The sequence below is a fragment of the Merops nubicus genome, unplaced genomic scaffold (genome assembly GCF_000691845.1).
Source record: "Merops nubicus isolate BGI_N331 unplaced genomic scaffold, ASM69184v1 scaffold22747, whole genome shotgun sequence".
Lineage (NCBI taxonomy): Eukaryota > Metazoa > Chordata > Aves > Coraciiformes > Meropidae > Merops > Merops nubicus.
The window spans coordinates 50,749-68,293 of NW_008621283.1; the positions used below are offsets into that span (position 1 = coordinate 50,749).

The 17,545-nt window shown below is 37.7% G+C and overlaps 1 protein-coding gene across 1 annotated transcript in view; it reads left to right on the plus strand.

Moving 5' to 3' along the window:
• Positions 1-592: 592 nt before the first annotated feature.
• Positions 593-17,545, plus strand: part of B3GNTL1 (UDP-GlcNAc:betaGal beta-1,3-N-acetylglucosaminyltransferase-like 1) — a gene marked incomplete at both ends in the record, with an annotated part of 29,993 nt that continues 13,040 nt past the window's right edge. Inside the window, 2 exons of the mRNA XM_008944440.1 lie at positions 593-688; positions 9,739-9,863. Of these exons, the coding sequence (XP_008942688.1) occupies positions 593-688; positions 9,739-9,863 (221 nt within the window). The remainder of the gene's footprint in view (positions 689-9,738; positions 9,864-17,545) is intronic.

The window sequence follows — 17,545 nt, forward strand, 5'->3', positions numbered from 1 at the left end:
AAAATCTTTTAAGTTAGGTACCACTGGGTAGCAAATCCATAGTGGTCTGGTAATGTTTAAAATAAATTGCATCTTACTTTCCAAACTTGATTAGGTGTCATAAACAAAAGATAATAAAAGGTCCTCCTTAATATATGTGTAAAGGAAGATAAAATACAAAATCAATGCACAACAATTGTAGGGTTAAGAACTTTTAACTTTTTAAGGTTCTCCTCCATTCCTTCACTTTAATATCAACACTGCCATTATTAAGAGAAGTGTCATTTCCAGTGTACTTCTCTAAACTTGAAATAAAGTTTGAAGCACTTTGCATGTGTTGCAGCTTATGATAAAAGACAAGGTTATGGAATATGAAGCAAGAATTAGATTCATGTGATGGACAGTGACACCTCAAATGTGCTGGCAGACACTGCAGTTTAAACATGAAGCATGTACTATATTTTAAGCACTTAGAATTGCTGATGATTAAGTGTTGGCATAAATATTTGCAGGATTTCAGGGTGAATGTGTAAGATCTACTTTGTTGTCCAGCAGATGCTGTTTTCGATGTTCTATTAATAAAGACTGACTTTTTTTTCCACCTTTTTCCTAGGTGTTTACTTCCCATGGACCTACAGTGATCATGCCAACCTGGTTCTGTTCTCGAGAATGGTTTTTTCATGTGGGAAAATTTGATGAAGGTGGAAAGGTGAGTGCTATGGATGATATGTAGTCCAGGAACCACCTCTTTGTCCAATAGCCTCTGGAACCTCTAAGACTTGTTAAGAAGCACGAGGCTAGGAGGTACAGATAAAAAGTGAGGTCTAAAAAAGTCTGGATCATACCAATCTACCTGTTTTTTTAAAACCAGTTGTTAACCAAGTGCAGTTGTTTTGGGAAACTCTGATGATTGAAGGACATAGCTGAGAAGGGCTTTGTAGACAAATCTAACACATTTGTTAGGTATAACAGCATAGTAGATGGAAAAATTAAAGAAAGATTCAGTCATTCAAGCTCCTCTTCAGCCCCTGAAATAGATGCCAGCTCATAGTTTCATTATGACCCATCTCTGAAAGGTAAGGTAGATTTGGTGAAAGAGATTAGAAGGGAAGAAAGGTGCAGGCTGGCAAAGAGGTGGTAATACATTCTCTGAAGGGCACAGATTTATATCACTAAGATGAAGAAAAAAGGGAGGAGGTGAGGTCACAATGTGCCGTAAAACTATCGTTAGATCTTGGGCTTGTTCTTGGAAGATGTCAGGTAGCTTTTCCTCAAGGATCAGGACTGAGAGCTTATAAATTAAAGGACTGTTATCTGAGAAGTGTTTCACCACTGACAGATGTTCTTATTCTTCATAGATTTCCTGTATTAGTTTAGTTTTGTTGCTTTAGTCTCATCAGCATGCTTACATAATAAAATCCAGAGATACCTATTGGCAGTATTTAGTGTGGTAGTACTAGAAATATGTTGGCAAATAGATCTAATTCAGACACATTTGGATCTATTCTGTGTGTTTTGGACCTGAGGGCATTTGCTTCCTGTGGTTTTGATGATATTTTAGGGCTAGAAGGGGTAGTTCTGATTTTTCTTTTGGAAAGCCTTCATTTAGTAGTAGTCTAAAAAAAATCTACTAAGGCTATTTCCTATTTTATTATTTCAACTACAACATATTTTAATTATTATTCTTTTTATAGCCTCTAAATGGAGCCCTCCTGTGCCATGCAGTGTGTACATATACACACAGACATACACATGTATATGTATGTATGAGGATATACAAATATTATTCTTTGGGCTGCCAAAAAAATTATAATTTAAGGAGACAGCAGTCAGAGAACAGAACTTCAAGTGGTGAAAAGATTCACCCTTAATTACATGGCGGCTGAGTGGAAGAGCTGGGAATGGTGCCTGGCTCCCAGTACAGTCTATGTCCGCTGACCCATGCTCTTTATTTCTTTTTTATTATTATTCCTTATCATTGTGTTTTCATGCTCTGAAGAATGTTTGATTTAACTTCTTGAGCATTGTTAGTAAGCTCAAAAAGAGAAAGCAAGCAAGCTAAAGCATAGTAACAACAATAGAACAGCAAGCCTAATGATAAAGTTCAAGAGGTTAGGTTAGACAGGCTATTGTTCTGTGCTTTTTGCTTTTACTTTTGGAATTTTTTTCTCTTTGTTCTTTTTTTTTTGGTGAGGGTTTTTTTGTTGTTTTGCTTCATATATGATTGTGTAGAAACTATGCCAATGGTTATTCAGATGTAATATGCTGACAATCTTAATCTTAATGATTTTTCAGCCACAATGCATGATATGTCCTTCTAGTTTTAAAAATGATCAGTGAGAAGTTAAAATTTTTGTTTGTCCCTATTGTGAAGTGTCCAACATGTCAAAACTCAAACTCTGGCTGATACAGAGGACCTTCAAAAAAAATACCCTATGAACAAGGGTGATGAGAGATCTGAACAAAGCAGTTAAGTCAAACCTTTGTCCTACGTGGGTTTAGACGACACAAAATCAAGTCCTAAATCTTTCAGCATTTAGCACTGTAAAGTATTTAGCATTGATCTAACTCATTCATTTTTGTTTGCAAAGAATTCCTTTGAGGCAAAGAAAGATTTTTCCCTGTGTATCAATAGAGCTGTTATGAACTAGTACTGAGTACTCTCATGGATCTTATCCATGCGTGTGTATGTTCTGACCTAACCCATAATCTGACTATGTTAATTTGATCACTTCCATCTCCATTATTGGGTTAGTATTTAACTATGCAACCTCAAAGTGTCATGTTGCTGCAAGTAAATACAGAAACAGGCCAACAAATCTCCACATTTCAGCCTTCTCTGTTTGCTAAACTGTTGCCGTGCCAAAAAGCTGCATTTCTCATTTGGAATTAAATCCAAACACCTGTTCTTCATATTTCAGTGCTTAGAACAAATGGAAGATAATTCTTCCATGGAAAAAAAAGTGTGGTTTGATGTTTATGGTAATAGTATGGGTGGACTGTCAGAATATAAACATATAAGTTCTGATGTAGTCTTTTTTTATTCCGGGTAGGTATGCTTGTGTCTCTCTGTCCATCCAGGCTTTATGTGCAGCAGATTTTAAAGAAATATTTACAAAATGTTTTAAGAAATAAAGTTCTTTCTGGTCAAGATCTGCAGCTGTGGGAAATAGATTCCGTTTATCTAGTCACTGTGGCAATGTCCAAACAAAATTCTAAATAGCGTCTTCATAAATGGTGGCTCGGAACCCACCAGGTTTGCTTCATGCACTGGTTAACTAAAATGGTAGAGGTGTTACTTATACAACCTCTGAGCTATGATAATTAAAGCAGAAGTACTTAAAAGTAGTTGATTTTAGCCAGCTCTGATGGTGTGCTGGGACTAAGATAATACAACAGAAATGGTCACAAGCCTATGAAGTAACATTTAAAATAGTATCCACTGCTAGGAGGAGAGTCACATGAACAGTATTTCTGATTTATTTTTTTAGGAAACTAAACGGAAGTAATATTCCCATTATCCAACTGATTTGAATAAAGAGTGTAGTACTTCCTTACTGTAAGAAGTAACAAGACTTCACTAAACCATTCAGAAATCACACTTGAAAATTAGCGTATGATGTTATCCATATGATTGGTTTTCCTCCTGTCCTTTTTGGTGTCTTCTAACAGCTAACACCATTGTTGGAAAGTCATAACCGTATCCAAAAGTGTCACAAAAAGTTATGCTGAGGAAAAAATGTACATGGTCTTGTATGATATGAAAAGCAGAATTTGAAGCTCTGTCATCTGTTATAGTAGGGAGCTTACAGTCACGTGCAGTGGTAGACATGGTGTCTGTCTAGCTAAGCAAATTACTGCTTCACCTTTGACAGTGCACTTCAAGTTGCACACAAACCCAACATTTTGCAACTCTATCTGACTGGCCTTGTGTATCTCCACCAAAATATATTCTTCAAATGGATAACAGATTTTATTTGCCGTTAAAGTCCAAAAGGAGGTCTCTGTGAAGGCACATTGTTTCTTTTGGCATGGTGTCTTTTTGTTCCAGTCACGTGTGTAATGGCACTAAAACAGCCTTGCTCTAGCTTTAGATAAGTGCTCTAGGAGATCTTGAGTACAGTAAGAACTGTATCAATGAGTGTTGCTAACCTGCAGACCCCACTTTGGACAAATTACAGTCTCGGCTTTATTCAAGCAGTGAATACAGTTATAACTGTAACATGCCAGACTTGCTTCTTTCACTGGAGTTTTACCGCAACCTGGTCCCAAGTTTCCTGTCACCTCTGCATTTAACCTTCCTTTTTAAGTGTATGAAAAATAAAAATAGAGTGACTGCCTTAAAGTTCTGAACTAATCTCAAAGTGAAAACAGGGGGAAATTATTCTTAATGAGCCCCAGATGGAATAGCATACTATAAGCCACTGGCCTTTCTGAATACAAACTGTGGCTCCAAACAAAGTGTCTGGAGCTCAGTTTTGATCTATTTTTGTGATAAAAGGTCACAAAAAACACGACTTGGGGTGGTGTCAAAATACCCTTTGGTGCACAAGAGACTGTAGCACATGCTGCAAAGCTCTAAGATAGCTTTGTAGGCTATTAGGTGCTAAAGCATTTTTCCATTTTTTTTTCTCTGCCAGAGCCCATAAAAGTCATTCTCTCCAGAAAAGCAGGCAGTTATAATAACACCCAAAAGGTAAAAGGCTAAGTAGGATTTTTTTTTTTTTACATGAATTAAAATATGATCAGTCTGTCAAATAACATATCAAGGTGCTCTGGGGAAAAATCTGGATAAAACATAGGCAGTAATATTTTTGGCTTGGTATAGTTAAGGCTGGACAGAATTAAGTATTTGATCGCAAAAGGAAACAAAAAGTGATGGAGCCAGTGATTAATTACACTATAAGCTATTTGAAAATTCACCCCATGCCCCATGTCTAATGACATGGTCGTAGTCCATTACTAAATATAATTTAGAATTTACCACCTCCCTCCCATTTGCCTTCCCCATCATCTTTGTTTAACTGAATTTCTCTGTGCCAATATATTTGGATGAAAGCAGTCTTTTGGAGTTTCCTCTAACCTGGTATTTCCCAAACAATGAAGTAAACGTTACAGGCTTCAGGTCTTATAATCAAACCAAAATGATGTAAAGACATGGTTTGGTTGGGAGGCAAAAAATGAAGTGACAGAGCTGCAGAAAGAAAGATTTAAGAATACTCTGGATAATCCTGAAGAGAAGCTATTAATAGCTATTTAATAGCTATTAATAATACAATAGCTTGTGGTTAGTCTGCTTGCATGCTTCTGGTGACTATCCTAAAGGGATTTAAACTGAATATTTTCAATTAATGATGATGTCTCCTTGAAATAAGTATTTCAATGAGAAGTTTTTAATTGCCAAAGAAAAATAACTGACATATAATACAAAATATCTTTAGGGAGAAAGAAAAGATGATCTTGTTCTATAATCTTGTTCTATTACGTTTGTTACTAATTTTATTGACCTTTACATTTAAATTGGAAAAGAGCTGCAATTTCTCATTCAGTTTTAGCTTCTATCAGCTCTGTAGCAGTTCCCCATTAGTAGCACCCTTTGGACAGCATTTGTCAGTGAGTTAGAGTTTAATGCCTGGCAGAACAACATTTGTTTCTGAGGCAGGAATACTTCCTTTAAATTAGGGTGTCTTTTGTGCTCACTTCCATGCAACCAACCCCTCTGTATGTGTTATTTCTGTAAGTCCAAGATTTAGCTCAAGACTTTGATGAAACGCTGTCGGGCAGCTGTTGATGTAAGTATACTTAAAAAGAAGAAAAAAAACAAAACAGTACTTTGATTTTTTACTCAACATCTCTGCTTTCTTGATAAATGAGCTTAGAATCTTTTTTCCTGTTTCATCTCAGGTGGTGCAATACACACCATTTGATCTGGTTTTTATGCAACTCTAGTGCAATGTTAATGCTGAAATGTTTTTCTTTTTTATTGAGTGTTCTAAAATGTGCAGTATGAAATGAATTGGTTTAAAAAATAGGAATGAAACCAACTCTTTCCAATGTCCTGTAAGAAACAGGTTAGCATGGGATCAAAAGTTACTTCCTTTTTGAATCATTCTTTCCATTCACCAATTTTCGGCTCCTCTGAGGACTTAAAGCAACTTGGCTTATTCTGTCCAACAGTTACACCAATTTGCTGTCTGGTTTGCAAAAATGATACCAAGTTATAGCCCAGTTTTCATTGATGCCTTTGATCAAGAGGAAGGGATAAGCTTTCCCAAACTTGAAGGTATTTTCCGTGTGTGGATAAATTTACTTTCTTTGTCTTGTTTTTCAACACTTTCTGTTATAATTGCATGGCAGGAAAAACTTCTTTACGTAAGGAAAAACTTCTTTCCTGTGAGGGTCTCTTTGTTAGAATTAGCAGTAAAAGGCAATTCTTAGAGCATGTTTATGTCTGGATAGACTAATAGTAAATTCTGTCCGAGTGACCAAAAAAGACTTCAGGCTGACTCCTCAAGCTCTGCTGTTGGTCATCCCAGGACTACAACATGATCCCTCACTAGGTTTTACTAGCTCCACTGTTGCACAGAGGGCCACTCTTTAATGAAAAGTCCTCTAAAAATCACTGATTAGTGTCTTCCTCCCTACTGATTCTCCTCACCATTACTGATGGTGAAGCTGCAAAAACTGTAGCCAGAATTGCTTGTTTTATTGCTGGGTGGCTTGTACCTCCTAGCCATAAATGTACATTGAGGACACTGTGTTTGGAGTGCTGTTTCATGCACAACAGTCTGCTAGAAGTGAGGGACAGCAAGCAATGAGAAGATGATGGGAGAATAATAATGGAATACTTAGTTTGGTCCCTGAACAAGGAATTACTTTAATTCAAGTTGGGTTCTTCTTGACATCCCATCGTGTCTACAAAATCAATCCCCTCATGTACAGCCAGCCATCAGCACAGTAAGTGATATTGGGCAAACACAAATCCCTCACCTGTTTAGTGGTAAGCGGTTAAAGTGAACAATGATTTTGCTGGTGTGTGCTGGTAAGAGCAGAGCAGATGTGGGCTCTGTTTTTCACTAGGAGTTCTTAATAGCAGCTGATGAGCACAGCCTTGAGTGAGGCAGACCCATGAGTTTATCCCTCAGTGCAGCAGAACATATTGGGTTGGAAAATTTACCATGTGGATAATTCTGTATAGAGTCCAGTAACATGTAAACTGTGAAATTTAATTGTATTTATTAGCGCTGAAAACTATTTATATGGTAGCCTACTGCTGAAACGCTGGATTGTTAATTGATACTTTTAGCTAGTATTAAATTTCAAAAAATACATTAAAATATCCTTTTAGTGGTTAAACAGCTTTTTCTTTGAACTTTGTGTTGTTGGACAAAGATTCCTAGTGTTTAAAATGCCATCTGGATCAAATAATATGTCTCAATTAGGAAGAAACTCTTGTATTGCAACAAACTTAACATGCTCAAGAGCCGTAGGAAGTCCCATCCCTGCAGGATCTATAACACAGTCAACATCTTTCCTCCTCTGAAAAATGCAGGGCAGGGCTGTGCCTTTGTAATGGGAGAGGCCACTGCTGAGCAGTACAAGGCACCTGCCCATTCCTGGGGCTCAGGGCACTTCATTTCAAAGTAGTTCTGCCAGTACAAGTAAAGCAAAAGAGCACTTGGAACCACACAGCAGTTTGAAAGATCCTTTATTTTTGCAGTAACTCTCTTTTTTAATATACATATTAATGGCTATCTTGAATAATGTGAATGCTTGTCCATGAGAAAATGAATTGCAGATTCGTGTGTGATGTAATCATATAGCTGAATCAAGATATGACTACTGCAGTAATGTGATATGTGCTACAAAGTCTGTGCCCTGCCTGGCACAGCCCTGGTGTGTGACTGGAAAAGAGGAAAAGGTTTAAACTTAGCTGCTGACTCTCAGCACTTCCATCAAAGTCCACAATAAGAAAAAGATAGAAAAGGCGACAAGATAAATGGAAAGAATTTGTTTTTCTTGTACTGTGGTTCCTGTCTGCTCCTCCAACTTCCCCCACATTTCTTCTGTGGCTTTTGAAGTAGGTTCATATAAAGCATAAATTGTATGAAGTTCTCTAAAAGTTTTCTTTTGCATTGCAGCTCTTAACCTAGAAGCCAGACAAATATCTACAAAGACAAACGATAGCTGCAGATAAGGTGCCCTTCACAAGCAGTCACATCAGAACCCACTTTGTTCAGGGTCTGGGAGCGTGGCCCAGCTCAGTGTCTTAATCCATCACAGAGCAAAGTCTGGAGCTGCAGAGTACAGAGCTTGATTTGGTTCTGATTTCTCCCAAGATACATATGTTCAGTTGAGTGGTTTGGATTTGTTTGCCAGGGTTCAAAGCTTTTTTTGTCTCCTTTCCCCTCCCCACGCCCCCTTGGCTGCTCAGCCTGGTGGGTATGAAAAACAGTCACTGGACTTCATTGCTCTTGTAACCAGAAGGACAGAAGACACCACAGAGGGACTTTGTGTCCAGCACTTTCATTAGAGATCTCCTTTTCTTACTCAGAAGTTTTGCTAAGGGGAAAAAATTCTTTTTTTTTTTTTTTTATGCTGTTATTATTTTTCTGTGTTGATAATGAATACCTGAAGTTGAGGTTGAGGTTTATGCCCCTTTTATTCTGTTATGTGATATTGCCTAAAGAAAGAAATGTATTTCAGTATCTTTTCCTTCTTCTACTTTTCCTGCCTAGCTTTGTCATGTTTTAAGCTTTTTCTTGATGCTACACTGAAATATTTTATTTGGCTCACCTGGTTTTATATGTCAGAGATATTTTTAGCCTGATAAAATCATGTGACCTTTTAAACACTGGGTTGGAGGAAAGAAAAATCTGTATTTAAACATAGGAAAATTAATAATTCTAGCCATATATTGAAAAATGTAAATAGATGATACATTTAAACCTTCAGTGTAAGGCTGTATCCCCAGCGGTGGGTTTGAGCTTCCATTTGCTGTGACATGCAGTTGAATACTATGTGCCATAGGACTGCTCTCATGACTCTGTATCTCTGGCATGAAGATTTTCTGATTTTTAGGTGGAAGATGGTGCATATGATCACGAAATATCAAATATTTCCTACGGCCTGATAGATCCCCAGTTCTGGGAATTTATGTTCTTGCACTGTTTCAGCAGTGTTGCTTGCAATCCCATTGTGAAGAATGTCCCATGGAAATGGGTTGCAAGAGAAAAAGAGTTTTGTTTGGTCATTCTAAGGTTGTTCTTATTAAGGTCTCTTATTATAGAGCCTGATTCACCCTTCCTTATTAGAACCAGTATACATCTTTGTATGGCAACCAAAGAAAGAATAACTCTAGTGAAACAAAAAGACACTCCTCTGAAGTCACTGCTCCCTTTCAGTAACCTGTTTGGTTGCGTGGCACTTCAGGCTTCATGAGCTCAGTTTCTTTCTTTTGGGGCTAACCTGGGCTTTATATGCCTGTCAAAATGAGATAATGTTTATTTTCCTACCTGTCCTTGTGGTCAACTGTGATGCATTTTTAAATAGTATGACTTGCTTTTTTAATAGCTTTATCTTTTCTACAGATATGTCTGTTTAATGACCCATTAGATAACTTTGTGGAGACATGCAGAAATAATACGAATCAAATTATGTTAAGCCTTACTTATCTGGCAGAAAAATAAAATGTGTCTCTGCAGATGTAACTCTGAACACTGGTCACTTCCTGATATGAAATAACTGCTTCTCTTCCAGGGTGTTCCAGAAGATTTGTTGTTTTTTTATAAACATATCCAGAAGGGTGGTGAAGTCTTCCGAGTGAACCATTGCCTCCTGCTGTACCGTTACCATCCACTGGCTGCAACTCATTCCATCCTCGAGTAAGTTGCTTTTTTTTGGTAGAACTTACAAATCAGCTTCATCTTGGATAATTGGCAGAAAAATACTTAATCTCTTCAAGACATCACACAGCAAAATAATTACCTAGTTGTGTTTAATTGCTTATTTGTTTTTAAGAAAAAAAGCAAGCAGAACACAACGTGTTGGTAGTGTCTACTTTTGATGGTGGAAGGTAGTTTCTGTTTGTTCTTTGCTTTTAAGTAACATACTGTAATGCTGTAATTTAAATTAGGAATTGAAAATGAAGAGGGTAGATTTAGATTAGAAATTAGGAAGAAGTTCTTCGCTCTGAGGGCGGTGAGACACTGGCACAGGTTGCCCAGGGAAGTTGTGGATGCTCCATCACTGGAGGTGTTCAAGATGAGGTTGCATGGGGCTTGGAGCACCCTGGTCTAGTGGGAGGTATCCCTGCCCATGGCAGGGGGGTTGGAACTAGTTGAACTTTAAGGTCCCTTCCAGCCCAAACCATTCTGTGAGTCACTGATTCTATGAGTTGGAATCTTTGGTTCAGGTCCCGTTGCCCATACACCCGTGTTAATGATTTAGTGCGGCAGGGATGGGCTCAGGGACACTTTAACATTTGACATATGTTCTAAGAAATTGTTTCCTCTTTGCAACTGTTTTTGAAATAGTTTCACAATAGGTATTGTAAGAGCAATGAAACATTTTGGGGACTGCATTACAGCAGTGGCAGTGCTGCTTTCTCAACTTCCAGTTACCATTCCTTCAGCTGAGACTCCGTAAAGCGACCACGTGAGATCTTGTAATCTGCCTGAACAACCTCTCTGGTTATCTGAACCATCTGAGTTTCTTACCCTCAAAGCAGATTATGAATATTTTGTGTGATCACATATCTCATCTGCTGAATACGGCAAAAGTGAGCAGTGAAGCAGTAACTTCTTCAGTACTTTGAACATGTTTGAAATAGATCCCAGTGGTAAAATTTTATTGGGGTTTTTAATTAGGATTTTTAATAAGTGAACTTTTGATTCTCTTTTTTTTTTTTTTTGCCATGTGAGCCATAATGTAAAAGCCTTTTTTTTATTGTTATTGTAAAGCTTAATTTCAAAATGAACTCCCCATTTTTAAAAAGTGAACAGAAACTTGTAGTATCAACAGAAACCTTCTTTTGAAAGAAATAATAAAACCTAAATCCTTCATCTGATAATGTGCTGCATTTACATATGTTATTTTAAAAGGTCTAAACTACCTAAATCAGATAATGAGGTCTGAAAAATACCTGAGGATGTTTAGGAGCAATTATCCCAGGTGCTTCCTTGTAAGCTGTTCCCTACTGCTTTTACAGCTCTGGTCTGCCCTTGAAGAAAATGTTAGCTTGTCAGCTGCCAATTCCTCTACATGCTCGTTTTACCCCACAAAGGCTTTCTTGGTGATTAGAAGTCCTGCAAGCTGAGCCAAAGTCGTTTCTTTCTCCTATGTATTGATGGCAATGAAAAATTATGTGAGTTTTATTGTCCTTTAGGAGTCTCACCCCAGAATCACAGTGGTAATTAAGTAAACTGTTTTCTTACTGATTAATGATACACTTTTCAGACAGTCCTATTTGTATGACGTGGTAGAACTGACTAGTAAAACTAAACATTTTAATGTGCATTTTAGTTGTATATCACTATATTATTGTATGACTGTAAATACTATAGTATGATAGCATAAATAACATGCTCATGGCTAATGTCACCACAGAGCTATATAAATACATATATATATTAAATCATTTAACTCTGAAGCAGTCATTTCAAGCAAACAATATATACTTTGAATTTTGCAAGCAAATATGAGCTAATTATTTTCCTTTTTATTGGCATTTAAATGTAAGGCGTTCTTTTCTTCTTTAGTGTGTGATCATTTTGGCAGTTAGTCACAAACTTTTCAGCCACGCATCATGGGCTGCTAGAACTCTTGGAAGCCTGCCGCTTGTGTCTGTGGGAAAACATCTTATTCTTGGAAATGAGTTTGTTTTGAATTTACTGCAAGCTCTTGCTTATTCAGATCTACACAGTTGTGTGGCACAAGCACCCTGAATTACAGCATGCTGTGAGAATGTGGAAATACCATAAGCTGTTTCAGATGTGCCGGTTCCGTGTCCAAATTGGCGCCTTTCTTGTCTCATTCTAAGAAGTCAGACTGGCCATTCTTCCTCTTGGCTCCTTGCTGGTACTACTGTTAATAACATTTTGTGTGAACTTTCAAGTATGAGGTTGTGCAACATCTCTTCTTACTGGCTTGTTCCCCTGGTTGTTGCCCAAGTTGTGAAGGCTTGGCCAGAATTTCTTTGTGAAGACTGGGGTGTGCATTGGGCAAAAAGACATTCATGGCATCATCACAAAAAGCTTTGAGTTTATAATTTCAACTGGGTCATTACTAATTTGTCTTTTTGTCACCCCACCTTATTTAATACATATTCTACTTTTCCTGGAAGTCTTTTTTTTTTTTATTGTGTGTTTTATTTGAGCAGTTTTGTTTCACCATTGGCCTATGTTGCCTTTGATTTTTCCGAGTTAGCCTAGACCTGGATTTGGAAGTACTGACTCACCAACCAGATTAATAACTTGTCTGAGATCAAAACAGTGCTTGCAGGCAAATTGATTTTTTAATTTTTTTTTTTTTTTTTTAACAGTTTGTGCCTAGTTTCAGTCCTAAAAAATAGAGGTGTTCGATAGGACATGTTTATACCAAGGTGCATTATTCAATCTTTTCAGCAAAGACAATGCCACTCATAGCCTATTATGGGCTGATTTCAGTTTATACAAGTGTCTTTCATTACTGTTCAGGGGAAAAAAGAAGCCTGATTTTGCAATTTCAAGCCTCCTAAAATGTATATAAAACTACTTGGCAAATACCATTTAGTTCTTTTTATTTAGTGTGTATAGTTGTAAACACTAATGATTTTTAGGTCATTTCCTAGGATTAGTATCCTTCTGGAACAAGTATCTGGAGGTGAAAGAATTTGTGAAGCAGGAAACAAAATCTTGTTTGCATTCTCCCTTACCCTGGAGGCTTCAGACTGCATTATTAGATGGTTTGGGTGTGTGACAATGGGAATGGAGTACAGTGGTTATATTTAGATTTCATTAGGTGTGTACAGAAATATAAACATTCCCATTGCAGTTTCATCAAAAATCTCTGATGGATGCCTGCTAAATGTGAAGGAGCAATACAAGCTTTGAGAATCTTCTCTTCAGCCAGGAATTTAGGACACAAAATCTCATGTTGTATCTTTTAGATCTAAATAATTTTATCTCACATTGCAGCTTGTATCCTAGGGCTGTGTGTACTTTGTGCTACAGAGCTACATTACACTGATTTGATACAATATCAGAGATGGCTTTATAGTGAGTACTCTAGTAAGGAAGTTTGGTGTATAACAAAAACATTGTAAAATTCATAGATTTTTATCTTGCCCAAGGGGAGAAAAAGAAACTGTATATAAAACAACGTACCTCATTGCAAGATAAGAGTCAGCTTGGAACAAGATGAGCCATAAAACATTGTACTTGTCATTAGGTAGTGTTGCTCATGAAGACAGGCAATTTGGGCAGATAGGTAATACTTGTAGCAATTGACAAGCTTTTGACCAAGAGAAATTTAATATATGCAGAAAATAAGGTTTGTACTTTCCACCTGAGATTCAGAAGATTCCCTTTTATGCAGAAAATGTGAAGTGTACTTACAGGGCTTGCAGTAATTCCACATGCCGTGTATTCAGAATGAGTACAGTATTATAAGAGCTTGTTCTGCTGAAATAACCAAAATTACATCATCTATTGAAACCATCTGGTTTCAGGCACTAGAAGCTTCCAGTGTCATCTAAGCAAAGGAGAGCAGGCACTTAGTCTGCAACACACGGTTGTTTTAGAGGTGCTCTGCAGCACGGGGCTCCTGTGGCTGATGGGTGCAGGAAGGCCTGCTTCATTTCCTGCAAAAACATGCATCCAAAAACAGGCAGCAGAGAGGAATAGCATGAAAGATTCCTCTGCCACTGCAATAAAGATGAGGTCAACTGCATTTTTATCTTCTGTGCTTGCGTTTGGCACTTAATTAAACATGGAAACTAATGACCTCATTAGATTCTTGAAAAGTAAATGCCATTAACATTGATAGTCTCTGTCTCTCTTAATAAGCCTTTCATGAAAAATAGGCCACAATGCAAACCATGCCTCAGTTAATGACCCATGACCTGAAGATGAACTCAGACATTAATAGAACCTATTAACAGCATAAATGTAATAACTCCGTGGGACGATATAGTCCAGCAATTAATAAGTTCATATGAAGTTCAGCAGAACACCAACGACACAAAAAAATTCAGTTTATTCATCAGTATGGTCAAGATTCAAATGAGATTAATTTCTGAATTTCCTGTGGATTGTAAGAACCTTGGATTCTGCGTGCAAAACTAGCTACAAAGAAATCTGTTCTTTCAGCTTGCACTGTGATTAAAATGTTCCCTGTTCTTCCATCTCTGGATTATCTATCAGGTAAGATTCACCTCTAATATAGATCTCTCTTGTCCTGCCATGAATAAAAAAAACCACTGGCAGGGGCTGTTCACTTGAACAGCCTGGTTCCTGCCTGGTGTTAGCTGAGTAGCGTGTGGGACCAATGTCAGATGTATAGATTTATAGTATTACTGTGGATGGTAATCAATGCCGAAAATTCCAGTACTGCTTAGGATATTGGGCTTGCATTTGTGCATTTCTCAAGTACTTGTACATCTGTCTTTGCTCTGGTGATTCACTTATGTACCCTCGCTGGGGGAAGGAGAGGAAAGGCAGTCAAACAATATGGTGAGGTTTAACTGAGCTCAGGCATTAAATCATATAGCTTTTATTGTCACATTATCTTCCATTTCAAAATAGGAATAGAGCAGATGTTTCTTGACTCCTGTATTCAGTTAGTAGGTCACCACACATTTTAACAGAGCTCCATTGTTATATTCCTTGGGTGGATGGTATGGTAATAACTACTTGGGACTGAGGAACACACTTCGTAGTCATTCTCACCCACTGCATGAATACCCTCATTCCACTCACGCAGAATTTTGGCTCCTTTTCTTTCCAGGCTTTGTAACTGATGAGTATTGAGAGGCCACAGCAAGTAAGTTCTTTGGAAAATTATGCAAGCCTCAGGAATGATTTTTCCAAGTAGAAAAATGTACATGTCTAACATTTCTTTTGTAAAGTAAAGAAGCGATACGGAAACAAAAGAAGTGGGGAAAACAATATACTTCAAGAATTTGGGTCAAGGAGGAGTACTAGGATGAAACTTCTATGGTCAGAAGAATTTGTATCCCACCTTCTGGCTGAGGAAAATCCAGTAAACTGAATGCAAGCTAGGAAATGATACTAAAGGCTACTGGGAGACAGCTTTAATCCTTCCTGGCATGGGCAGGAAAAGCAGCCTTGATTTGGGATGATGCAGAGTAATAATACCTCCTAGTTTTTGCTAGTGGCTACGAATATGTAATAATGCAAAATCTGAAAATAGCTGTGAGAATCATCTCTGAGCCGTGGTTTGAACAACTTCTAGATCGTTTCAGGCATTTTCTTTCATCATCCTTAGCACGTTGCTACAGTTCCCATCTGTTGCACCTGCACTGGCTCTGAAGGGATGGGAAAATGGCATTCCCTTAGCCCTCAAGGCAGGAATCCCAGTTATCTGTTCTGGAAACTTCCAAAAATGCAGCAAATTAGGTGAACCGGCAACCTGAAGGGGATAACTGAAACTCTGTCCTCTGACACCCCGTAAGCTACCTACCACTTCAGTGGGTGAGATACGTGGCTTGTGCAGAGCACGTTTCCTCAGAGATTGTCTGTGATCGTCACTTGAAAGTTCAGTCACAAATTCTCCCCTCAATTCTGTATTTATCTAATAACCTCAGCTTGCACTGTTAAAAGTATTTCAAGGTTAACTCAAGACTGCAAAGTGTTCGATATAATTAAGATTTTCATTAAAAAGGGCACACGCAATATGGAGATGTGATTTTAAAATTATTTTCTGTGGGAATTTTCATAAAAATGCCTTGTAGTGATGCAAGGAAAAAATCACAAGTGCTGGGGATATTGGCTTCATTTTCAGCACCGAAAACAGTTATTTGTGAAAACAATTTATTGGTGCTTAAGTGAAGCTGTCTGACAATATTCTTGTATTATAACAGCTATCCAATTAATTTAGAGTTTATTAACTTTCATATCCTTTTATTACTGAGTGCAGATCCTTACTTTCCCCAGTTGCATTTCTCACTATGACCTTCGTAGTTAATATGGGGTCAGTAAATCTGATTCAGTCTGAAGTCTTTGTGGGTGCTTGCCAACAGATTTGGTCTGCTTGAAGTCTCTCTAGGGACTTGTGTGGAATCCAGGCACCCGTCCCCCCAGAGCAGGTGCTGACTGTCTGGAAGGGACCGATACTGAATGTACTGGGACATCTCCCTCACAGTTGGAAACATTTTCTGTGTGCCTGGACATAGATTCCAGTGCTTGCCCTACAACTAGAAGTTAATTGATAATTCTTTTTATGCCTTGTAAGGATGTCTGGGGCTTGTGGTTTTTGTTTGTTTGTTTTTTGGTTTTGTTTTGTTTTGTTTTCCCTTTAGCTTTCTTAACTTTGCAAACTCAAGTAGAAAAGAAACTTGCCTGTGTCACTCCAGTCAAGACAACAGGCTCTGAAGTACCTCTGGAATGTAATACAGTTTTATCCTTCTGAAGTCACAGTTCAAAGTAAAAACAGTTATAAAACCTTTCCATTTACGTGTGAAGCAATAATCTTTCTTTTTAGAAGCTAGCAGAAGCTCTAAAATTTCCAGTAAAATGATCCTGGAAAAATACTTGACCTTTGTATTTCTTTCCTTTAACTTTCCTTCTGGGAATATAGTATGCTCTAATGAACGTGGAAAAAGGCAAGTGTCAAAGGATGCCAGCAGCAGCTAAAGCTCTGCAAAAAACAGCCTGTGGTTGCATTAGAAGAGATTTGCAATCAGAGCCAAGGTATTTTTTTTCCTTCATTAGTTGGAGTGCTGGTGCACAGCCATAGTTCTCGAAACAGTGTAGAAAGTTTGTGGGGTAGCTGTTCTTCTTGGGTGCATTTATTTGTGTATAAAGTTCTTTTCAAGTTATCACACCACTATCAATGATGAAGTGCTAAGCAGGATTTGGCTACATTCAAAAATCACAGAGTGAAGTGAGCTCTGGAGCTAGCTAATAATCCCAGCAAGAATCCATATGTCTTAGTGGCATGAGGGTTATGTGTTTTTCAAACCATAAATCAGGGCTGTGAAGGAACAACACAAATAAAACCACAAAATTCCTATCACTAAAATATTAAAAAAGTTTGCTAAGAAACTTTTGGGAACAGATGAGGTTATCTATTAATCTCAATACTTTCAACTGTTACATTTGTACCTCAGAGGTATACTTCATAAGCATAATTTGGAGTACTAAATTTGTATCTGCTACAGGGCTTTGTGAAATTTGATAATCCATTACAAAATGGAAAAATCTGACGATTAGGTGTTTGTCAGCATTTCCTATGATAGAAATTTTCAGCTCAGTGTGCCTTACTCAAGAGATGTAGATTAGGAAGATACAACCGTCAAGCCATAAATTGAAAGAAATCAATTTATCGTATCGAGAAAACTATTCAT